Source organism: Agrilus planipennis, unplaced genomic scaffold (assembly GCF_000699045.2).
Source record: "Agrilus planipennis isolate EAB-ADULT unplaced genomic scaffold, Apla_2.0 scaffold31, whole genome shotgun sequence".
NCBI lineage: Eukaryota > Metazoa > Arthropoda > Insecta > Coleoptera > Buprestidae > Agrilus > Agrilus planipennis.
Genome location: NW_020439053.1, coordinates 298314 through 323184, shown reverse-complemented (window position 1 = coordinate 323184; position 24871 = coordinate 298314). Strand labels below are relative to the sequence as shown.

At 33.3% G+C, this 24871-nt stretch overlaps 1 protein-coding gene across 1 annotated transcript in view; it reads left to right on the top strand.

Annotated features, from left to right (window-relative positions):
* Positions 1–24871, top strand: part of LOC108732855 (neural-cadherin) — a 144646-nt gene that overhangs the window by 32709 nt on the left and 87066 nt on the right. The window contains 1 exon segment of the mRNA XM_025977022.1: positions 6420–6446. Within this exon segment, the coding sequence (XP_025832807.1) occupies positions 6420–6446 (27 nt within the window).

The following is a 24871-nucleotide window of genomic DNA, read 5'->3' as shown; positions in this document are numbered from 1 at the left end:
TGTTGGATGTTGTTTAATGAAACGAATTTTCTAGAAATCTATTAAAAACAAGCAAACAAAGTTTATTTGGTGAATTTTCTTGTGTACTTTATCTTTATTAAGGGCGCCTTGTATCACTTTTATTATTATGAAAACGCCATCTTTTAACGGCATTGTACAATAGGTATATATGCAGAAGAATTGCTTTTTAATTACGTACATCTTATAACAAGTAAAGGTTTCCTCAAGCAATTTTCTAATTAATGATTACATTAATTAAAATTTTAAAAGAAGTAGCTCGTGCAGTTTCTTCCTCAATTTCTCTTTTGCTCGCAGAACAGTAATTAAAGTTAAACTTTCCTAACTCATTGTCAAATCTCCTAAATATGTTCGAGTTAGAGAAATTTCGAGTTAGGGAAAACTTCTTCTTTACCGTCAAACTTTATTTTTTTTTGTATTGGGAATAATGCGGCTATTTATTATTTGGTAAAACATATTTCAAATATTACTCAAAATGCGGAAAATAAAACGCCTGGTAGGTTTCACAAAATTGTCATCTGTTCATTATCAAAGGAGTACAACTCATTTCAAACGGTTAGAGATATGTAAGTATGCATTCTTTCTATTCGCGCAGCTTTACTCAAGGTCACATCTCTAACCGATTGAAACGAGTTGTACAAGTTAATACTAAATTCGTCGACCACAATTGATGCTTAAATACCAAACTAACTGTATGACTCCACCTTAATTGCTTTTTTTTCTATTTTTTCATAATATAATATTGAGTGCCGCGGTGAAAATTTATGGTGGTAATAGTTCTCCTTAAAAACTCAAAAACTCGACCCATTTATTATTGCAGCAGCTGATAGAACTTCGAATTAAAGGACGATTTATGATTTAAAACCTGTATTCGAATCCTAAGTTAAAGAAATGGAAAAATTCTAATTAAAGGGTTTGGATTAAGGATAAACAATATGATGTTAAGGGAACACAAAAATTTTCCAGTTAGAAAAGATATATAGTTATAGAAGTTCGACATTTGCAAAAGTGTATATGTCAGACATTTTGTTCTGTACTTAGAATGAGCTTTTTCTTGTGGTTAATGTTTTGCTTCATCACCTATATAATTAATACAATTTAATAACTAAATTCTGTAATTTGTCTGACGGTTCTTGAATGATTTTCCGCATTGTTAAATCAAGTAGATAATAATAAAATCATCATTAGATCGACTACTGGGTTATTCGTCATAATCAACAGGATGTTCAAAAAAAGAATTCAAGGTTACTAAATAAAGGAATTGCGAACCAATTTAACTTGTTTATCTAAACACACCAACAAATATTTTCACAGTAGACGGTAATATATTTTATTTAAAATATTCATATTTGATGTATTAGACGTTTTGGAAAAATTCTTGATTTAAATTTTATTATTGGATTTAAATTTTATTATTGGATTTAAATTTTATTATTGGATTTAAATTTTATTATTGATCAAAATGGGTAAAACCTTATTGATCTTTTTCAAAACCTATATTAAATTTCTACTAGGTAACATTACGTGGACAAAATGTCCAGAAATACTGTTTTTAAAAAATTGAGTATGCTATCGTCACTGAAATAATAATAATTTAGAAATTCATGGAACCGAGATTTAGCTTGAATACTTTACAGTAAAAATTTATAGCACACTGAATGTAGAACACGAAATTTGGACAGTGGCTTCGTTATGTGAGACGGAGATTCATTAAATGTGACTGATGAAAGGGTTTTTCGAAATTAAATTCCTAAAAGGGCTTGAAACAAAAAACAATTCACTGAAAATATTAACGCGTCTATCAATTGGTTTAAAAGATTTTAATATGTAAATCGACTGTACAAATATTCATCCATAGGTCAGCATACGTATTTTAATAATATTCAAAATTGAACATCAAGGAGTTTTCCACTGATTTCAGTTTCCAAAGTAGTAAAAAGTGTATCAAAGTTATGATAAAAAAGTAAATATTTAACATTACAGTCGTTCTGCTTTTATCAGAATAAATAAGAAACTATAATCACTAGATATAGATATGTAGTAATGGTGAAAAATTGTTTTTCGCTAAATAATTATGAGAAAATAGGGTGGTAGTGAGGATGACAGCCGCAGTAGCTGACGAAACGTCTGGACACAATACTTCACTTAGACCACGGCCCTATAGCCCGAATATTCATTCTACTATGGATTCCGGCCGTGAAAGCATTTGTTCTTATAGGGTGTTTTTACTTTAAACATGGGTGATTCTTTTTTTATATTGAAAGCAATAGTTACTTAAAAACCTACTTGTAATTTTTCCACCAAAAACAGTGTTACATACGTACAAGCATGTACATGATAATAAATTATAAAATAACAACAAACACACGATACGCAGTAGTTAGATGTAAGGATTGTTGTAATAACGCCACTGGATCTATTTGTCTACATAAATTGCGTTTATTCTAGTAAAGATGATTAGATTTAATTTGGCGGGAAAGCGCGTAGTGACATCAAGTTTAATTAGGGTAGTGACTGTCGTCAATTAGCGGTTGCGGTCTTGATGAGGATATGATGGGACGTCTCGGACTTGCCTAACTGCACTAAACTGCCCAAGCATGGACTCTATGACAAAGCAACGCGATACATACATATACAGTGAAACAAAACGGCAAGCAGCTTTCACGTGGGATCATGAAATTAAAAATGATGTTGCTTGTAATCGGGTAATAAAAATGACACCATCATTCGCAGCCAAACTCTACAATTCAGCATTGTCAAATATATGTCCAAGGGGTCGTTTACAAATTACGTAAGGTATTTTTAAGGCTAATCCCCCCTTGTATTGTAAGATATCATAAGATACAATTATCCCTCCTTCCTCTTAGTCTGAAATTTTCGTAAGAAATGAATTTATTTATAATATAAACTACCGTTCAATTGGAAGATATTCTTTATTGTAATATTATATATAAAAAAAAATATGAGTGCTTTCAGCACACGGCAAAGTAGTATTATGTAAATGAAAGTTAGTATCAGTAATTTATTATGCCGAAGTGTACGATGTGTTGCATACCTATATACAAACAATTCCTTAAAATTTTAATCATTGATTACTATACATCTATTAAAAAACCATAATGGCCGGCATCAGTGACAATGCGACAACAATTGAAAAAGAATGATGGCCGACAACAGCAACAATTAGAAAAGAATGATGGCCGACACTACGTCAGAATTTTGTTCACAAAAGTGAATTTCGACCACTTAAATTTAACATTTTATGGTATGCTTTTTTGGAATTATGCAATTGTTATATCAAGACAGTATTTTTACCAATGTAGCAGCTTCATATACATTGCATCATTGTAAGCGTAAATACAGTGCAAGCTCTTTATTACACAAACATGAATCATTTTAATTGGTTTTCTCTCAAGCCCACGCAGTAATTTATTCAAAACAGCAAAATGGACTGTATACTTTGGAAAATTAGTGATTCACTATTATTCCTAGTTGGTAGTTCTTTTTTTTTTTAACTTATTTAACTACATAATAATGTACTTCGGAGAATTGCCGAATCAATAGCAAGAATTGTAATTACTAAAAGGAATTTGTAAAAATATTTTTTACGCGTTCGTTAGAAGTCATGTAAAGTTTCCATAACCAAAATTTTGCTACAGTGAATTTTCAGTTTAATATTAGCTTATTTAAGTTGTTCTCTTGTATTCTGCTTATTTATTGGTATAGAATGTGATTTTAGTAAAAATAATTTTAACGCCTTAGCACTTAACCATTTGGTGTGGTAGTTAATGGAACGAACGTCTTCTAAATTGAATATTTTTAAGTATTTAGCTGATGTGGATGTTCTACATATACGCTATAGGTTCTTTAGGATTCCAATGTCGCGCACCCTCAAAATTAGATAAACTGTCTCAAAATTTTTAGAGCATAGAGAAATGTTTTGTGACAATAACGTTGCAGGTTTGGGTTTTAGATTTTTAAGTAAATAACTAAACGAGAATTTACCCAAGGTCTTTTACCGTTAAACTAATGAATTATTTTATGTCTTCTGAATTAATTACAGGAATAATCAATAAAGTTATACTTAAAAATTCACTGACATTGGCTATTTTAAGTCCTTAATTAATTGTGTTAATTTTTTAACAATTCCTATACGATTTACGCGAAGGTAAATATAAAATTTTTATCAAAGCCATTCACCTAAATGCTAAAAATAAATAAAGAATGTAAAAATAAAAACACTGGTCAGAAAAATGCGAATATATAATCAAGTCTTTCAAGGAGCCGCTACACATCGTCTAAACTTATTCTTACTTTTTTATTGTGAATGCTTGCTCTGCCATGTGCGCGAATAAATGCCGAGATATATCAGCTTTCATCAATCAAGACAGTAGAAATTAAAGCGAATATAAATGCAAACTGCTATGCAAATTAGACAGAATCGTATAACTTTTTATTTTTAACGGTCTTTTTATCGCTTTCATTCATTGTTTACGTTAAAATTCCAGAGAACTACTTCATAAGAATCAGTTTCGAGACTGTCGGAATAGACGACTTTAGTTTTATTCATAGGCGGGTCTTAATTAAAACTGCTTTTGTTCTTCATTTATAAAAAGGAGGAATAGTGGCTGTGATACAACAATGGGCTATTAAATCAGTCGTGTTTCTTGATGACACTACTCTGAGTCATTTGTACTCTGAAAGTATTTTTCTTCAGTATTTTCTGTTTGAGAAATTCTTCGCTATAATCGTAAAAAATAACAAAATATAACAACACCAACACGAAAATGTTTACGTAATTGCAAACAAAAAAAATACAGTGATACCTTCTAATTTCTTTGATTTTGATTTCATTAAGATCCAAATAGCTAGCTCGCATGTTCTTAAAATTTCACCATATTCCCGAAGACTAATTTTATAAAATAATTCGAAGTGGTCTGTATTCTGGCGAAACTGCCGCGATTTCGATTTTTTGGATCTCATCAGCATAGTTATTTTCTAAAACGCGCTGTTAATACAGCTGGTAAAAGTTGGTCTGTGTTCTGTCGGAGCTGTCTGCGCCGCGCTGATGAGATCCAAAAAGATCGAAATCGCGATCCGCGTCTGGCAGATTCGACACAATACAGACCACTTCGAATTATTTTATTCGATTATGGTAACGTGCGTATCACGTAGTGGTTAGCTACGCCGGGATTCGTTTCAGCAAGTAGATATCCATATATTTAAGTGGACCTTGTTGGAACATACGTAATCCTAAAATGTAGCATCGTACTGCAGATGGCGTTTACCGCGCCATTTGTGGTATTTACTAATTTTATGTTTTAATTTTTTGGTTCAATTTGTGTTATTGAACAATCAATATTTTAAATAGACAATAAATCAAACATTATTGTCATTGCTATTTGAAGAAGGAAGAAAAGTGTTTTTAAAATACAATTGAAAGTAATTCGGTTTTCCACATTTTTTTAATATTACTAAATATTGAGAAGGTTATTTTAAAGGTGCAAGTCATTAAATTGAACTGAAATTAAAGTTTATCATCTTTTTAATACATATTTGCGTAATTAGGAGCATGTTCTTCTTAAATTGGAAAAGATGTTAAATACACTGAAAATGTAGAAATGAGGTACAAGGAAAATTGTATTATTGGTTAGGAACCATTCGCTGGTTTGCATAGTTTTTACACTTCTACAGTTGTGTTACGTATTATCGCGAAGTCCGCTGGCAGCGTGTACCTTGAAGCCGCAGGATAACGACTTTTAAACGCCTGTGGCGACTGCATCCAGAAAAATTGGTCGCCTGAGAGCGGAAACTGACTGACACGTTCCTTGCCATCTTAAGCATGCGGTCAGGCAAGCGAGCGAGCGCGGGCGTGGCGAAAATCAATATAGTGCAGAGGTATATTGTATAAAATCATTACAAAAATAATGAAATCAGACAAAGACCGTATAATTTCCACGCCCTTACGAAAATTGAATTTTGAGAACCAATAATTACTGTGTCCCAATAATTAACCAGCTTTTTCTTTTGGGGTTGCATAATCAAATGACAACAAACTGACCAATATGCTAGTCGGACTCGCGTAGTGTATGTAATGTACTGTGGAAACCCCTAAAAAGTAGATATTGAGAAATAACTTCGATTCAACTTACCCAATTATTTCAATTGTGTATTCTACGTAGAAGTTTTTAATTAATTTATTTGTTTTTGTGATAGATCTAGTTGTCAAAAGGCTTAAAGCCCCTAATTGTAATATTCCCCAAAGTGCTAATTTAAGCAAAACAAAAAAAAAATGAAAATCTTCTAAAGATGTCCTATAAGCGTAGGTACAGGTACAGAATAAGGAATATTGTAGATAAATAAATTGATCAAGATTAAGAATTAATTGAATTTAATTTCAGTTCCAGATCGATTGATACTAAAATGCTGTAAGTATATTTGTACGATATGCTCTACTGTTGTCATTATTACGTATTACACTAACTTGTGACTAATTTGATGCCTTGTGATGAGATCGCCGCAATATAATCGACTTTCTAACACTCTAATACAATTTACATCAAGAATTTTGAACTTTCGATTCGAAAAAAAAAAAACGGAAGAGCTTTTGACCGCTATTAATATTTATTGCGAAACAACATACGTTTCGTATGCCGATTTTTTCAAGTGGTTTGCTTTACTGTTAACGTGGTGTTAATTAGCAAATTACAATTATGTCCCTAGCCAATTTAGGCAGCAAACTTAAAAAGGAAAATTTATTAGGTTAACTGTTGCTGTTCTGACTCGAGTCTAAAGACCGTGGTGTGTTTGATTTGCTGTCTAACGTTTTGCTAGCACGTATGGCGAGCTTCTTCAGAGGTCCTTCCATCTTTGATGCTGCATGTGCATCTCTGAAGAAGCTCGCCACTCGTGCTAGCGAAACGTTGCGCAGGAACTCTAACATACGACGGCCTTCAGACCCGAATCAGAACAGAATCATAGGCGAGGAACCGGTGACATTGAAAGTACTGTCATCGCGGAATAAATAATAATAAAATTATCGAACTTGGTGATTTTTATAATTGATGTAAAAGAAGCCTTTGAAATAAAATTGGTATGTCAGATAATTCTGGCAGTTCTTAGACATCAGAGATGTGATTTATTTGAAATGCTTGCATTTAAAATGCAAATACAAAATATTTTTATGTTGCATTTAAATACTTTTTTGAGGAAACCATTTTGTATTTTATTTAAAATATTTTTCCAATCGTATTTTCTGTTTGTAAAACGCAATATACATTTTTGCCGTCAAAAGTTTTGGTAGTATTACCGATCAAACATTACTTAAAAGGATGAATTTAAGGTTGTTAGATCCTGTTCACCTAAACAATTCATAATAATTATCACATTTATAATCCAAAACACTGGCGGATTATACATACACCTTCAACCCTATTAACTAGATTAAAAAAGGTATCCAATAACCGTAAGTCTCGTTGATAATTTGGATTACTCAAAGTTCGGATTATAAGAACATATATTTATATTTTTTGCATAAATGGGTTGTTTGTTTGGATTATACTGGAATATTGGGGTTATACGGGGTGCATATATTTTGTGGTAAATCATTGGCACACTGCGTAAAGGTGTTTCACCTGTTAGTTGGTAGAGTTATGAAATTTCTTTTTTTAAACAAAATTAGGTCAGCTATTAAGTCCGATAATCTTCATCGCGCTTGAGTACCCAATGAAAATGTGATTTTATTGTGCAATTTTCAATAAACTCGTTTACGTGTAATAAATTTGGGCTACCATTTTATTGCCCATCAGAGATTTATGATGGTTTTAAAGTTGGCATTATTATTAAGTTAACGTTGTTATTTGGTTTTAATTGAGTTGTAAATTATCATGCACCTATTTAATAAATTTTATTGAATTAATTACCTGTTCATTTTTGTTTAAATAGCTGCTAATATTACGTACTTAATTAATACAGAGATACGGGCAATATCGTACCTTGTTTTTCTAAATTCTGCTTATATAGTTTATTTCTTGGAAATTGAAAAGGTTTAATTGCGAAGATAAATTTAAACAAGCAAATGAATTATGAATTAAAAGGTTTCTTAGTAGATGCAACTGTTTATGACTATGTAGTTGTTACGACAGTAAAATATCGTCCTTTTTACCATACATCTGTTTTAATTACAGAACCATGTGTAGTTAAAACGGGTACCTGTCAGAAGACCGTGTTTTGATTGATTTGTTAGTATGAAGTTAGGTTTCGCGATCTTAGCCCCCCTAAAGTGTAATTTCTATTGACCAATTATACCTTTCGGAAGACTAGAAAATGGTCATAAAAGTTTAATTACTTTGACTAATTGATCAGGGATAGAAAAATTTTTATTAAGCACTAAGCTTTTTCAAGGTCAATTGAGAATTTTAGCACCCCATTTCCTAAAAAAAAAAATTAAAAACATAATAGCTTTCGATTGATAATGATCTACTTAATAATTCGGTGATGCCGAATTCCCTCCCGCAAGTAGTTTTGGTTAAAATATAGATGTCGAATTCCCTCCGAGTTCCCTCCCGTTCATATCAACTCCAATAATTAAGATAATGACTACTTACAGATTTTATTTATCGTACTTCAGTAAATTAAAGATCAAATAATTTCAGAAAAAAACAACACAAATTAGTTATGAAATGTTTATTTATTTAATTTTAAAATGGTTTCCCACTACCTTAACAAATTCAATGTTTGGAAATTCGTGTGCGTCTAGCTTTTTAATGCAATCATCCAGAAAAACTTTATTAGTTCTAGTTTGTCTTGTATTTGACCAATAGAAGGGTAGTCCGATAAAATTATTATTGTTATTATGGTGTCTATAATATATGAATAATATTAAGATTAATATGTGATGTGAGGCTGTATTATTTAAACAACTCTTTGACTTTATAGTGGCAATTAGCACTCAAGGTCATTCGCCGCCGTTGGGAGGCAATTGATGTATAATTAGGAGGGAATTCGACATACCGAAAATTTTAACCCTAATTAAAAACAGGTATATGGGGGGGGACTAGGCATTATCCTAATAATTGGTCAGATCATTTTATTTTTGAAAAATTAAGCCGCCTAGACAGTTGTGAGCATGCGCTGGGACAATATCAGAGTAGTAAGCGTAAGGATTACGAGTTGCTTCTATAAACTGAACGAAATGGGGCATGATTGTTATTCATTCCCTATTATTAATAATTTTAAAAATATTATTTAAAAAATACATTTACACAAATGCATACGAACAATTTTATTGTTTATTTCATTATTTTGTATTATTATTCACATCACAAAATGTATGCAATCGATACTTTCTAATCTATTCCCAATAAAATATGTATTACCAATTTATTTGAATCAAAACGTAATTTGTTTAATGCAAATGGGTATTAATTTTATATTTCTTTTTAATTAGTTCGTTACTTAAGTTTGTAATTAATTGTGAGCGGTGATTTTTCATGTATTGCGTTCATTATTTTCTTAGATAACGGGCTTAAAAGTTTGACGTATCATCGTCGCTTTGTTCCCTACTTATCGGTATTAACTTGTTATAAATTGGATTTATTAGGATTCCGGCTCTAATGCTATTAAAAAAAGAATTTTTCTTTTTAAAAAACTGTCCATTTTATTAAACTGTCTCGCTTCATTTATTGCTCCGTCCGTACTCGAACATAAATTCCGTTTCCTACAATGCGGACAAAAAGTCCGAAAATATCTACCTGCCGAGTGAATAATTGATGGACCGTCGTTATATCCACGGCTCACTAATACGCACGTTTAATTTGTCCTATCAATTTTCACGCTATCTCGCCGCGGCGTCTTCGGAATCGTGCACTGACACTGCGATTGGTGCCGATACTGTTATTAGGAATGCGCCGTCCTCGTCTAAGCAGCGTACTTAGTCCATTTCCAATCAGGACATTAAAAAAAAGTTAATATCGGTCACTTCCTTAAACAGCGGCACTTTAGTTCAAACTGACTCCAGGGTAAGCCTTCGACGTTTTTCTCATTTGTTGAGATATGTTGATTAATACCACCTTACTAGAGATTATTTGTGTACAACAATGAAAATTTCAAAGACTTGATCATTTAATGTATACGAAACAAAAACAGTGGCGGTACGGGTTGGTTTACTTAGGGGGTGCACAATTTCAAAGTTAGTACCTATAATTGTTTATTCATCGGCTGCTTAAGATTAGTGATACGCAAAGCAAGACGAAGACTAATCCCACTCATTTTTTCGGTTTTGTTCTTGGTACTTCTGATGTAGTCTTGGTCTTCGTCTTGCGTCTTAAATCCTAAATTAGTACTTTTCTTCCTGTGCAATGCATTGCACCTGGAAATAAGACTAGCTTATATCAGAATCGAAAAGAAGATATACGTCATATAGTGATAGAAAAGTAGACCTTGTAAAAAGGTTAGTAAAACCACCACAATATGTGCAAATTTTGAATGGTTTTTCTGTTAATGTCACATTAATAATACTGTAAATGTTTATCTACTTCTTCTGTTGTTTTCTCAGAAAACTCATACTTTTACAAATATTTTTTTGTAGGTTAGACGCATGTGATAGAAATTTTAACTATTTTGGTAAATTGCATTCTCCAGAATAAGAACAAGATGATGTTATGAATATACCACATGACAAGTTTTATAAAGACTTAAACAATAGTATTCCATAAACTTAATTTGATATAAACTTAAAAAAAAAAACATTTATTTTCTGTAAAATGGTCCCCACATAACCTTAAATATGGTTGCGATTTGACTAATTTTAATTTTTATTTCTTATTGCTTCAGCCCACAATTTCTTGTATTTTTTATTATTTGGAAGAAATGGTATCCTTTTGCTTTACATTCCGACACTGTACACTTTGTCATTTTTGTTAAATTTTATAAAACTCGGAAATTTAGTTAGATAAATCTTAGGATCATAGTAATAGGGACACGCAGCGGGAGAAAATAGTAAAAATCTTCTTCATAGCTCATTTGGCACTGAATAAAAGGCAAACGCATCCAGTTGGCACACTAATCCATCTATTAATATCTAATAAACGTTTTAAATCTCTTGAAAGATGTTTTGTACAGAAGGCCTTTGCTAAGAAACGATTTAGTAATCGGTCTTGGGTTGGAGAATAGTCCGAGTTTAGGTCAGTATTTTTTACAGAAATTGAAAAAGCTTCAACATATTTAATCTTTGTTGTGTCCTTTGTTTTGCTTACGTGGAACTCTAATATTTGTTTCCAGATCTTCCAGAAATTTGCAAGTTTTTTTCCGATAAAAGACTGTCATGAAATTGATTATTTTTTGAAACGTGTCTCTCATACATATAAGTAGATAATCTACAATGTACGATATGGAAACGCGTCCTTTCTTTTCTTGACTGAACCTTTTTTTGGTAGGATTTGGTGAAAACAGTCCAGCGACAAGATTATTCCTTAAAATTTAATTTTTGTTAGAATTTACTGAGTAAATACTCCAAATTGTGAATATTAAAGTTGATTAAAACGATTTTAATAATCTTCGTTATAATTGACAAACTTTATTAAGTTAATTGCTTTTCGCAGTTCTGTTGTATTTATCAATTTTATGTTAAATTTAGTTTTAAGTTAAATATATAACTTAGAAGCAGATATTAGATACGGGAAATGATATCAGAATCGTAAGAAGGAGTTTTCCTTGGGGGGGATATCAGTTCACAATTTAATCATTAACCCTTCCTTTTCGATAACAGAAATGAAAAATGCGGGCGTGACAAGAATTTCGAGGGGTTTGAGACCCAGTATACCCCACCAGCTACGACCTTGACTGAGATGCTATTGAATATGCGATTTTAAGGTAGTTATAAAGTGAAAAACAGCGAACCAATGTGTAATCACAATTTCCGGATAAATTTTCACCTAAACTGTTGATACTTTAATATACATTTCATTATATAATTTATTTAGTATAATCCATGTAATTTGCAGTTGATTTTTTCCGCTGTTAACTGAAGAGGGATAGAAGGGGATAAGTTTTAAGCTATGATGTTTATAATAGGTGCATTACAAGCATTTTCTGTTGTTTCGTTTTCTATAACGAATGAGTTGTCGCTTATGTGTTCTTTTCATCTTAATTGAAGTGGCTTGTACATAAAAAAAGTTGACAGATATTCGGTGTAAGTGCTTGATTGTTTCAATTTCACAAGATGCGCTTCACGGTTTTGTTTGTTTCATTTCTTCCTAGTTTTAAGCTTTAGATATAAGAAGTGACCAGGGGACTTCCATAAAAGCACTTGTACAGGTATTCTTAATCATTCGTTTGGAGATACGTGTAGATATACCTCTTGCAATATAAGTTGTAGAATATCTGCCTGTGGACATTTACCAAGAATGTCTGTACAAAAATTTAAGTTTCTGAGTAGCTCAAACTCCTTCATCCTTCGTGAAATTGGGTAAAATTAAATGAGTAACAATTCTGATTTTCTTAAAATTCAATTTTCAGCAACGTTTTTGCATTTTGGTTTTGCTAATGAAAGTCAAGAATTTGTTCTTAATGCAATAACGTCACGTTAACTTCCAATAAACTTCACACCAATAACTTTTGCCTGAGATGGTAAATTAACGGTATCGCATAATCTACATAATGCATCCGTATATGTTTAAGCTACCTAGCTGTCCACTACATTCAAACTGACAACATTATAACTAGAACGTCGGTCGTGTTCCGTAATCATCCACTCGGAATTCCACTTCCGAAGGTGGCCTCCGAATTATGGTGTTATTTCATCTTGTTAAAGCGTTATAACTCCCATAAAATGAGTGGTAGGAAGAGATGCCAACGGCTATAATACACATTTCAAATGACTTGTAAAATGGTAACGATATGTTTTATAACCTCGTATTTTCAAACTTTTACGAATCCACAAATAAGTCGAATATAGAGTCCTTTGGGTGTACATATATAATATGCTCTTAAATTACACTTAAAGACCTGTGTGGGGTATTAAAATAAGCTAATTAACATAACACGTTTCCTCACAATTTCATTTAAATGAAAAAGAAATGTACTTTTATTTATGTGTGGTAACAAATGAATTCCTTTCATCTTCATCATCATTATCGTAAGGTTATCAGTCCTAATACTGGTTGGTCACACATTTCTATCCTTTCCTATCCTGAGCCAATCTTCGCATTTGCTTAAAACTAAAACATCCCCCATCCTTAACTATTTGTGAACAGTAATCTAATCTAGATCTACCTCTACTCCTCTTAATTCCTATTTGTGCTTCTAATATGTCTTCTTTTATTGCCTAAGAAGGGTTTTAGCAATTTTTTATTGACTCGACTCATATCATCATTATTCACCCATAACACCACATTTCAAACGCTTCTAACTTTTTTCCGCCATACCCATCATCCGTGTTTCGCACCCGTACAGCTCCGAGTTCCTGAAGTACCTACACCTTTAACAATCTTTTTCGAATTTCTAAATTAACCGTTCATTTAGTAGAATTCCTTTAATAAATAGATATTCAATGCACTTTATCTAAAATAAAAGAAATACCTACATCATGGTGCCTTAAGAATTTATGACACTTTGAAATTAAAATTTCTTTGGCTCGTTGCTGTAAGATGTCTTTCTGTAGATTAATTACTAATTATTTTTAATTAGAGTAAAGCAGGATTTTGTTTGCAAACTTAGAGACCTTCCCCATTCAGAATGATAATTTAAATCTACTTAAAGCAATTTACGACTCAAGAAACTTCTTAAAAACTATATTGTTCCCTACAATTAACCGTTCGAAAGTAGTCCACAGGTCTTCTCTTCCCTTCATCATTATTTTCTGCCAATGCGGAAAATTGCATTGCCTAAACGTGGTTTAAAATAAGTAAGAGGAAATTTTCGAATTAATTGTTTTCCGCCTTTAAATAGGACATCTCGGTTTGCATAACAATTAAGCTCCATGTAATTAGTACTGAAGCGGTCGTGAATTTTGGCGTGTTGGCGCTTGATGAATTCAAAAAGTTTTTCTATTGATGGCGTAATTCCATCTACCGGAGCGCATTCTATTTCTATTAATATGATCGTCAAATAAATAACTTCATTCAAAAAATAAATTAACATTTTTATGGAGTTCTTTACATTAGAATGGAAAAGCAGAACCTTTATTATAAGATCATATTTTTTTCAGGAATTGCTAGAGATATCGGATTGAAATGAATGTCTATAACGCCAGTACTGCAAAAAATTTATGTTTTTCAAACTTGGAAACAAATTTTTAAGGGTTTTTTTCATTCATCCTGTTTTTTTATAAGTTATTTCAAGATTAATTTGTGAATGTTCCAGGTTTTGATTTTTGTATTATCAGTCTCTCTTGAATTTATAGTTCATGTTCAGACTTTATCGTTCTTACCTGTGGTACTAACCCCTTGACAAAAAGAGTACCATCGTAAATACCTTCGTAGCGACACAATAATGACCTCAAACAATTAGGTTTTTCCCTAAATTATCGGTAGTCCATACCTATACCTGCATACGGATTGTTCGGGTAGGTGTTGACCGGGGGAAATTTGGGGGTAGTGGCCGAGGTGTGTTTAGTTTTAAGATATAAAAACACTTTTAGATAATAATAATAACAGATGATCAATTCAGACATCAGACAAGGAGCAAGTATCTTTTTAAGTAGCAATTAGTATTAGTTTTAGTTCATTAGCGTGTATATAGGGTTATTAAACGTTATATACAGTTTGAATCTTTTTAATCGACATACACTGGTCTTTGGAGGTTTATATTTTGTGTGATTAATTATTGATCTATGTGGTACAGCAGTACACCGACGGAAACAACAAAAACTTTTCGTCAAGCGAGCCAAGCTCCCCTGTAGTCTAGGAAAAATAAAGTATTGAATCTTCGAATTTTGTGCTGGGGAGTTTTGAGATGAGGTTTTCTGCATTCGATTTGTGAGACCGTCTGCAATCTTTGTGAACATAAGAGATCAATTCATCTTCAAAAAGCATCGACGCACAAGAAAATGCAGTCTTATAAGTGCATTGCAAAAGCCCCGACTAAATAATTTCAATTGATTTTTAATGAATTTAAAACGTAACTCATGGAGGCGATGTGTATGACGGTCGGTTTGGGCTCCAGGAACCTCGAAGACCGTCGCCGATTGCATATTCGTATACAGCGATCCCCAAAACCCCGAGTAACAAAATTGGACCTATTTTTATCATTATTGAACGGATTGCAATTTTTTTTTATAACAACTTTGTAATACACCTATAACATTGCATTTTTCTTATACACTGATGCATTTTTGAAGATAAATTTGTCTCTTATTATGTTCCCAAAGTTTGTAGACGGTCTAACGAATAGAATGCAGTAAATCGCACCTTGATCATCATCATCATCATAAGGTCGTCAGTCCTAAAACTGGTTGGACACGTACCTCCACTCTTTCCTATCCTGGACTAAACTTCGCATTTCCTTAAAACTAGAACTGCACAAAAATTGGAAGGTTTGACCTATTTTTGTGCTTTATTTCCTCGAATACTATTCCTACAATAGTCTCTTAGCCTTCTTAGGGTCCCGCCCCCATACGTTGAAAACCACTGTTGTATGCGGGTTCCATTTTATCATTTGGAGGTACGAAATCCTTCGGGTGGTATTCGTTTTGCTAACTGTTATTTATTTGTGATCTTGTCGCTGAGATTTTGAACGGACAACCTCCATTATAATGCATATTACACCACCTAGGACGGGGTGGAATATCGGGTCATAGTTGGCGCAAAGTTGTTTCGTATCAAGTTAGCTGTTTATTCTAGAGTGTACAGAAAAGAGGGCAAACATTCTCTGAGACATTTCAGTTCTTTGAATAATGAACCTCAGTCTGCCATTAACATTTGGTGCATGACTCGTATGAATATGAAAATAGGAGGCAGCTTAGGGGACGATACGTGCTCCAATGACTGAACAGACGCTGGCTGCGGCAGATGTGAAATATGAACCTGGGCAAAGTGTGCAAAGAATATTTAACACGTCAAGTTATTTATACATATATGCAGATATGTATTTCACCTATCTTCGCTGCATACGGTAAACTATTTTACATCTGAACTAAAGAATGACGAATGTTGAAAGGTAAAATAAAGTGATAATTTAGGAAGATGTAACGACATTACGTATGGATGTGCAGAAGTACTAACCTACTTATTGTGTTACATTTCGTACTCTGCTAGAAGATAGCTACCCATGAAAAACATCTAGGTCAGAAAATGTCTTTGTAAAAAAGCTTTGAGTTACGACTCTGCGAGAATATCACCTCTTTTGACTGTTTCGCGATAAGATAAATGATGCAATTAAAACTGTTAAAGAAATACCTTGCATTTTATACAATCTTCTACTCGTAGTTTCATAAAAACCAAATATACAAAGAACTTAGCTACAACATTAATTATGACTTACGTGCACTAAAAACGTTTACAATTTTAGGGAGCATTCAGTGTGCTTTTGTTGTTACTTTCTGTATTGGTTCATATAGGCCCAGGTAAACGTAGTCTTTTATTAATGTCACAGTAAGTACAATTTTCTTACTATACTTCGTTTAGTTTCTTTAGCGACATGACCTTTAGCTTGACTGGCGCAAAGTAGAGAACAACAACATTAGGCCAGGAAAGGAAGGAGACAACTCTCGGTCAAACTCTCAACCGGCGAGGAGCGTATAATCCGTACTGCACGGAAAAATTGACCATTTTTATCCACTAAAATTGCAGTGCTCGAATGTGCTGTTATTGGTACCAATTATTAGTGGAAAAATCAACGAGATGTTTCTTTATATTTGAAGACATATTAAAGGTTTTAAAGCATGTTTTCGACTCGCACTGCTCTTTCGGCGTTTGCAATGTAAGCGCAAAAAAATGTGTTTATTTACATCACATTATAAACCTCTAAAATCAGTGTTTCTCCACTATATTATGTATGTATTATACATATAAACCTTCCTCTTGAATTACTCTATCTACTAAAAAAAAACGCATTAAAATCCATTGAGTAGTTTTAAAGATCTAAGCATACATAGTGACAGACAGCGGGGGAAATGCGTTGCACGATTTCGTTACATAGCAACTCGTATGAAACAAACTTACCCTACCGTGCGTAAAGAAATTTCACTTCAAAAAATGAATGAGAAGTTGTAACTTATTGTCTCGTTTATTTAACATTGTCTAATACAGATACAGAGTCAAGCTACAGCTATGAGACACGTTCAAATATTGCGAATTAACGATACTTTTACGATCCAATTTTCTTCTTGTTTACGCTAATAAAACACTAGACCAATTTTGCAATATCACGTAGCGCTAGTTCACAATTTGAATTAGTTCATTCGTCACCTCGAGGGCCTTCAATTTTCTGACCCTAATAAAACGGAGTTCTTTATTGCATCCTCAGCACTTTTATTGCTTGCCTTTGTTCTTGTTTACTTTTACTACACATCTTCGAGGGAACGTAAACGTGCCAAAATGGAAATTTAAATTTAAACATCTAAGGACGGTAGTGCAAAAAACAGTGTTATATCTTTCCATTACTTTTGAGCGATAAGTACACCAGCACCATATAAAATCCAAAATCTAGCAGTATTTCTGTTTGTTTATAATTTCACTTTCGCTGTACAAATAGTGAAGAGTTTGCAAAGTTAAACTACGTCGTTTATTGATAAAATATTTAATATGCAGTCAATACTGGTACCTACTTATCGATTGTTTGGTTAACGAAGCAGGTGTGAGGGTAGGTATTTGTTCATGTACACAATATGTATTCGGTACCTACTTAATCCATTATGGAATGGGTTTCAACAAATAGACAAGAATGGTAAAAGGTAATTTTCTGACTTTTTTTGTTGGTTTCGTTCCTATTACATTGATGAGCCAAAAACTATGTCCTTTTGGTAAATGTCTAGATGATGGGTGTGGGATCGGAGGAGGAGGTCTCCCCCACCACTGAACCATAAAAAGTTCATGGTGGTCTCACCCCCATAAAAAGTTATGGGGGTTGAAAGTTGATTATTTTGACAATTCTCATATACTATAATTCAAATAAAATTCAATAAAAAAAATATTTTCAAGCGGGTGGAGGTGGGGGATCGAAAGAGAGTGGTCACTAGAATAAAACCCGATAAGCTAACCTAACCTACTCTACCCTATTGATAAAAATATTTCAATAATGTTTTATATAACTTTCTCAATATTTTTATGTATTTTTCTATTAGTTTTACCTTTGAATATTGTTTAAGAATGACTATATAAATATTTACATGCCTAGAAATGTATAACAATTGGCATATTTATTAACATTGAACCCCCACCTTTTTATGGGGGTGAGACCGTCACGAACTTTTTATACTACAGTGGTGGAAGAGACCTCCTCTTTCGATACCCCCCATCCCCACCCCCTAAATTTACAAAAGAAAGCTAAAACTAGAGCTTAAATATGGCTAAAGCAATCTATTTCCACCACAACAGCAACTATATGTTCAAGAATATACTATAACTGGTGATTTAATCTTCATAATCTTGAATTATTTGACTGGTAAATGGACATTAGGTCTGTTCAAAAAGTATTGCGAATTTTGTGTTTTTTCCAAAAATTATTTATTTATTCATGAATATCTATCCTGTCTCCTTCAATGTAATCCCCACTAGATATTATACACTTGTGACAACATTTTTTCCAATCCTCGAAGCATTTCAAAAAATAATTTTTTGTGATATTGTTCAGTTCCTCTTTAGCGTAGCGTCATACTTGGGCCACTTTTCGTTTCGGGAACAAGAAAAAGTCACAGGGGGCCAGATCTGGGGAATAGGGTGACTGCAGCATTATTAGTGTGTTATTTTTGGTCAAACATTCTCGCACAAGCCACATATCGTTGCAACGATATGTGAGCAGGGGTGTTATCAATGTTCAAAAGCCAATTTTTTTTCTTACACAAATCCGGACGTTTCTGTCGGATTGCTTCGCGCAAATTGCGCATAACTTGTAGGTAATATTCCTTATTGATCGTTCTACCCTTTGGCACTTATGTTGCACCACGCCCCTACAATCGAAGAAAACTGCAAGCAAAATCTTCACCTTCGACCTAACTTGGCGCGTTTTTTTCGGTCTTGGCTCGTGTTGCTGCTTCCATTGGAATGATTGAGCTTTGATTTCCACGCTATAACAATAAACCAATGATTCGTCACCAGTTATGACCCTCTGGAACACATTTGGGTCCAATAGCTTCTTAGAAATGTTAATACGATGCTGTTTTTGGTCGAAATTGAGCAATACTGTACAAGCTATAAACATTTTTAAGATGGAAAATTAAAATAAGTAGACAAATCTTCCTTTACTGTTTCAGAATTTTTAAAATTTGTTTAAAGTACACAGCTTCCTTATTCCAGTTAAAATTTATATAAAACCCTTTAAAAATATTTGATTAAATCACCCAAAGTTCAAAGTTGCAAAAGGGATTACTTACTTCTAACGTTCAAGCTTGTAAAAGAAAGAAAATACATCGGTTTTAAAGGAGAGGCATTTTTCCACTATCGATCTAAAAATCAATTACGTGAAGAGTTTTATTAAAAGGTGAATTCCTGTTTGACCTCTTGATATTGTAAAAGCCCTATTTCACTTGTATGTGTAGGTATATGTACAACACCGCTTTTTCGATTGGGGTCTTCACAATAAAGGTCTTTGATTAGCTTATTTTCAGTGCTATTCTTCAATGTTTGTATATGAAGAATTGAAATGAATGAATGTAAAACAGATTTTTTTAATGGGTATGGAAATTGTGTATCGAAATATAAATTAGTTTTCCAAATTTCCATGAATAGCAGCTCATTAATGAGTAATTCTTGCTTAGTTACGTAAGCGGTGATTGTGTTTTTAATTTATGATTGACGTTTGCTTCATTATTACCTACGTATTCATTAATTTTTCTTGAAGAATACTGGGTAGGTACTTCATAGAAAATAAGATTAAAATTGGGCGAATATGTACATAAGAACATATAATATAATAATATGTGGTAGTAGTAATCATTAGATATTCAGTTGTTTCAATCAATAAAAGCAATTTGTTATTTGGTTCATTGGTATATTTAGTAATCGATTTTGTATTAAGTGTAATAACGCTATCCACTGGAACGATGATATTTACAATAAAGTAGGGACTGTATTAGTCTGTATTATCAGGAAGTAGGTATCTCTAATTCATCAATTTATAATTTTCTTGTGAGTTCTGTACTCTCAAGGAATAGTTTCATAGTTCTCAATGGGGTGTGCATTTTAAAAAAAATAAAATTATAAAAACTCATGCCGCACCCTTTAAAATAGAAAAAGAATTTTAATACCTAAGAAGGACAAGAAATAAAAAGTTCTGCGAAAAGCTCTGCAAAAAAATACGCTTTTGGAATTTTAGCCAGTGTTCTGAGAAGTCCCTAAACAGTTGTATGAAAAGGTTCTATTGAATTTTCGCGAGAATTCGATCGTTTAGAAGTTAATTGAAAAATTTGTTTAATAAAGATTCGATACGAATTGGTGGCTTCTAAATATGTCAGCACCGAATCTGAACTAAGCCCGAATACCTAGTAGTCGTTCTGAGCAGAACGAATTGTAGATTATTCACCCCAGAAGCTATATTTCCACCCTATAACTCCGGAGTGCTGACAATTTTTCGACCCAAAACAGAACATTCAATGAGTTGTAAGTCTAAATCACTAAAGTTTACTGTAGTTCTGGTCAGAACTATCCCTCGCTTGATAGGTACAATTAGAACAGTTTTTCCTACTCTCAATTCCAGAGTTTTTTGAATTATTGGGTGAAAGAACATTTCGGGATGTGTAGGATACTCATTTGAGGGTGGTTTTGATTAAACCTCTTACGTTCTCGGATGTAAAGGGTTCCGTGCGTGCGAGATACTTATTCGGGGGTAGTTTCAATCAGAACTGCTGCAGAAACTCGTTCAAAAAATAGCCGGAACTTTAGAGGGGAAAAAAGTGTGAGAGGTAGTTCTGGCTATAGATTCTGTAAACAGTTGTGATTTGTACAAGTTTTCATTTTGTACTACAGCTTAGGACTACTGGAAGTACTTGCGCTTAGTATTTTGAAGTCACGAACTCGTAGGGCCTACGAAACTGCAGAACTACAAAAATTAGCTTTGAAACTTCTTTCTTCGTTTGGGTCAACATATATTTGTGAAGCAGCTTTTTCGAAGGATTTAATGTCAATAGCTTGGACCAATTAAATTCCAAACTCCAGACAGATGGTCCGCAACAAAAAATGTAATTTTCCTCATTGATATGTAAAAAAATACCTTTGTTATTTCCGTAATTACATTTGTTTAGTCAATATTTTTTTCTATAAAATGTTGTGCGGACGGCGATAGTAATTTTACTTCTTAAAACGGACCCCGCGCGAAACGAATTAGTGACCCCTGTGGTAGGCTAATCATTAGTTATCTTACTTTTTAACAATCGAGTTTTAATGAAAATGCAGTAGGACTTTTTGATACAGTTCTCTGGGAAATATCCAGAACTTCGTATAAAACTTGAAGAAAACCCTGCTTTTTACAGAATATTTTGCGGAAACCATCAGGAACTTCCAGAGTCGGTATTGTGCGTTAATGTACTTATTTTTAAGAAAAACATGAGTGCTGCAACCCTCTCTGGTCTCCCCTATTGCTATAATGTAAATAGTAACGAAAGTACAACACTACTTATCGTATTGTTGGAGCGCAATTCATGATGTATCGTTTGAATATTGAAAAAACAATTTTGTTATTCGCAGTTTAAACTTATAAATACGTGCCTGCAACAAAGGAACTTTATTATCATATTATGTAGGTTTTTCCTAGGCAGGTATCGTCCCTTCGCGCTGGTCATCAGATGGGTCGATGATCTTCCCATCCATAAACAATTTTGTGATTGTAGTCACGTAGTCACTAACCATAGCTTAAGGTCAAAAACACCTCACTAACATACCTCCACCCCCTATATTTTGTTGTTCTATTTAAGCATCTTTTCTATGTAATAAGCTCATTACGTTCAAGCATTAAGTTCAATCATTCAGTTCATCAATAGTTCATTCGTTGCAGTTATCTTTAAGTATTTTTTCGGTGTTAGTTTTAGTGTAAGTTGTTTATTAAAAGTTGAAAATCACATTAGTTATTACTGCTCGTTCTAACATTCTAAGAAAAACCACAGATAGAAAATATTCGACCGTTATTTCCTAAAATATCGGCTTCGTTAAATTAATTTTTAACGAAGAGGGTTTAAGTGTTCCTTAGGAAAAAATCTAGGCCAGCAACACACCCGCAACAATCAACACGTATTATTTTATGCAATAAAATAAACAGATCTAACATTAAACGTAAGTATAATGTGGCTGGCATCAATTTAATAGGTGTCAGAGACGAAATATCCGTGACACAGAGTAGTTTTGTGTGTATCGTTCACGTAACGCAGGTTCAATTGAGCATTTGTGTGGGAAAAATAACTAAACAAACGGGATCTCCGATGTTTCTCTAGCGCAATTTAATTCATTAAATGCACACATTCGTGTTGGAGAGTAACTAATAGCCAGCATTTTCGCTTCCTGCAATTGATGCTAGCAAAAAAATTGAGCGCACTAGAAACGAGATATTTTTACATTTGCAAAAAGCGTCGTCGTGTGTGTGCCAAATTACTTTCTGTGCTATGCTGTTTGTAAGTAATTACAGGATAAGCAGCAATATAAATATTCATTTTACGAATAAATGTACCGAGTGAAATATGCACATACATATGTATGAAGGGAAGAGGTTCATTCGTTGTTATAACCTGAAAGAATGCAAAATTGGATCATCTTCAGCTAAATAAATAATTCATTTAATTTACATACGCACTTTGAAAAAATTGCTGAAAATATATTCTGTACTCCAGCTCTAGGCAGTAATTTTGTTTACTTACTGATTTTTTTCGAATAGTTTGTTGTTGAAACTTGAGATTTTCATACATAAACTTGGATTCGCCTTCACCATCATCATAAGGTCGTCAGTCCTAAGACTTTGCATTTCCCTAAAACTAGAACAACCCACATCCTTGACTATTTGCGAACAGTAATCTAACCTAGGTCTACCTCTACCCCTCCTAACTCCTGTTTCTGCCTTTAATATGTCCGATTAGACCTTCATGTCTGAGAAGGTGTCCTACCAACCTATCTCGCCTATTTCTTATTGACTTCCATAGAGTCCTCTGTTCTCCTATTCTTTCTAATACCTCTTCATTTCTAACCTTTTCTATCCACGTTATCCTCATCATTCGCCTATAACACCACATTTCGAACGCTTCTAACCTTTTCTTTTCCGCCACGCACACTGTCCATGTTTCGCACCCGTACAACGCCGCGCTCCAAACAGACACCTTTCGCCTTATTGCAACCTAAACTGGATATATGAAAAACTGTATTAAGATGCTACATTTTGTGTCAAAACTTTGTGCTTTGTTATATAAATGTCTAAATGTCAATTTTTACTATTGTAACACCTTTTGTATACAGGATTTAGAATTGCCGCGATAATCTGTACGTTCATATTTCTATTTCTTTAAACAAGTCTTGATATGTACTTGAAACTTAGTACGTACCTGGCGATTAAAAGTCCGTTATTTATGCAATTTTAAATTTATATTACTGTTTCTCTCTCGTTGACGCATTATTTATATCAACTGCCTTTAATTGACTAAATGAAGCCGTTATGGAATGTTTGTGAATATTTCCGGAAACTTCCTGTAAGTTTGTTTTGTTTGTCTTCCGGTGTGTTGTTGTAACATTATCAAGAGTGTCGCTGTATCGATTGCCGCAAGCAGCATTCGTTTATCACAAGACTTTTAAAATCTGGTGCTAAAAAGGTGGTTAGGCTGTTCAAAATTTCGAAATGTTGCGGAAAAGTATTCTATCGCAATAAATGTTTCCTGTGTAGTTTTTTCTTTTCGTAACAATTACGTGATTATTACATAACTCCTCATCATAAGGTCGTCAGTCCTAAGATTGGTTGGACAAGTACTTCCACTCCATCCTATCCTAAGCCAATCTTCGCATTTCCCTAAAACTAGAACATGCCATATCCTTAACTATTTGATCAAAACTGGATGCCTGAGAAGGTGTTCTAGCAACCTATCTCGCCTAAATCCTATGTAGGCGTTCTTTCCTTTTTTTATCGTTTTCTCTATTGTTACCCGTAAAGCTAGAAGGCCTCCCGCGTGCCTCTATTTCTTATAAACCCAAATTGATCTTCCCCTAATGGTTCTTCCGCCCTTTTTTCATCCTTCTCTGTACAATTCTAGTTAAGAATTAATTTTTAAGGCACCGTTTTTGTCATAATTGAATATTATTAAGTCATAAGTGTACGTTTTATGTTGTCTTTATTTATATTTTATTTAAAAGCATTCCTTTTAAGAACTTTTTAAAATCTGTATCGCAAAAAGTCATCGATAACGTAATTTGGTTGAAGAATGAATGAAACCGTACGTAGATGCTCTATTCAAAATGTTCTCATATTCAGCCATATGCAGAGCTTAATCTGTCACAGAATGTTGATGTTAGCTTTCCGTCTGCTTTTATTTTAAAATGTGATTTATTTATAACCGCCTACAGGCGATTTATTCAGACGTTAAGGACATTTGTACGTGGGATATATGCCAAATCCGCTACTTTAGCAAATCCAATAGGCACTTACTGTTCTACCGAAATTTCGCGTTCCTAAAATGGAACGTTTTCGAATAACATTGTAATGGATTAGTGACATTAAATGTCAGGATTTCTGGGTT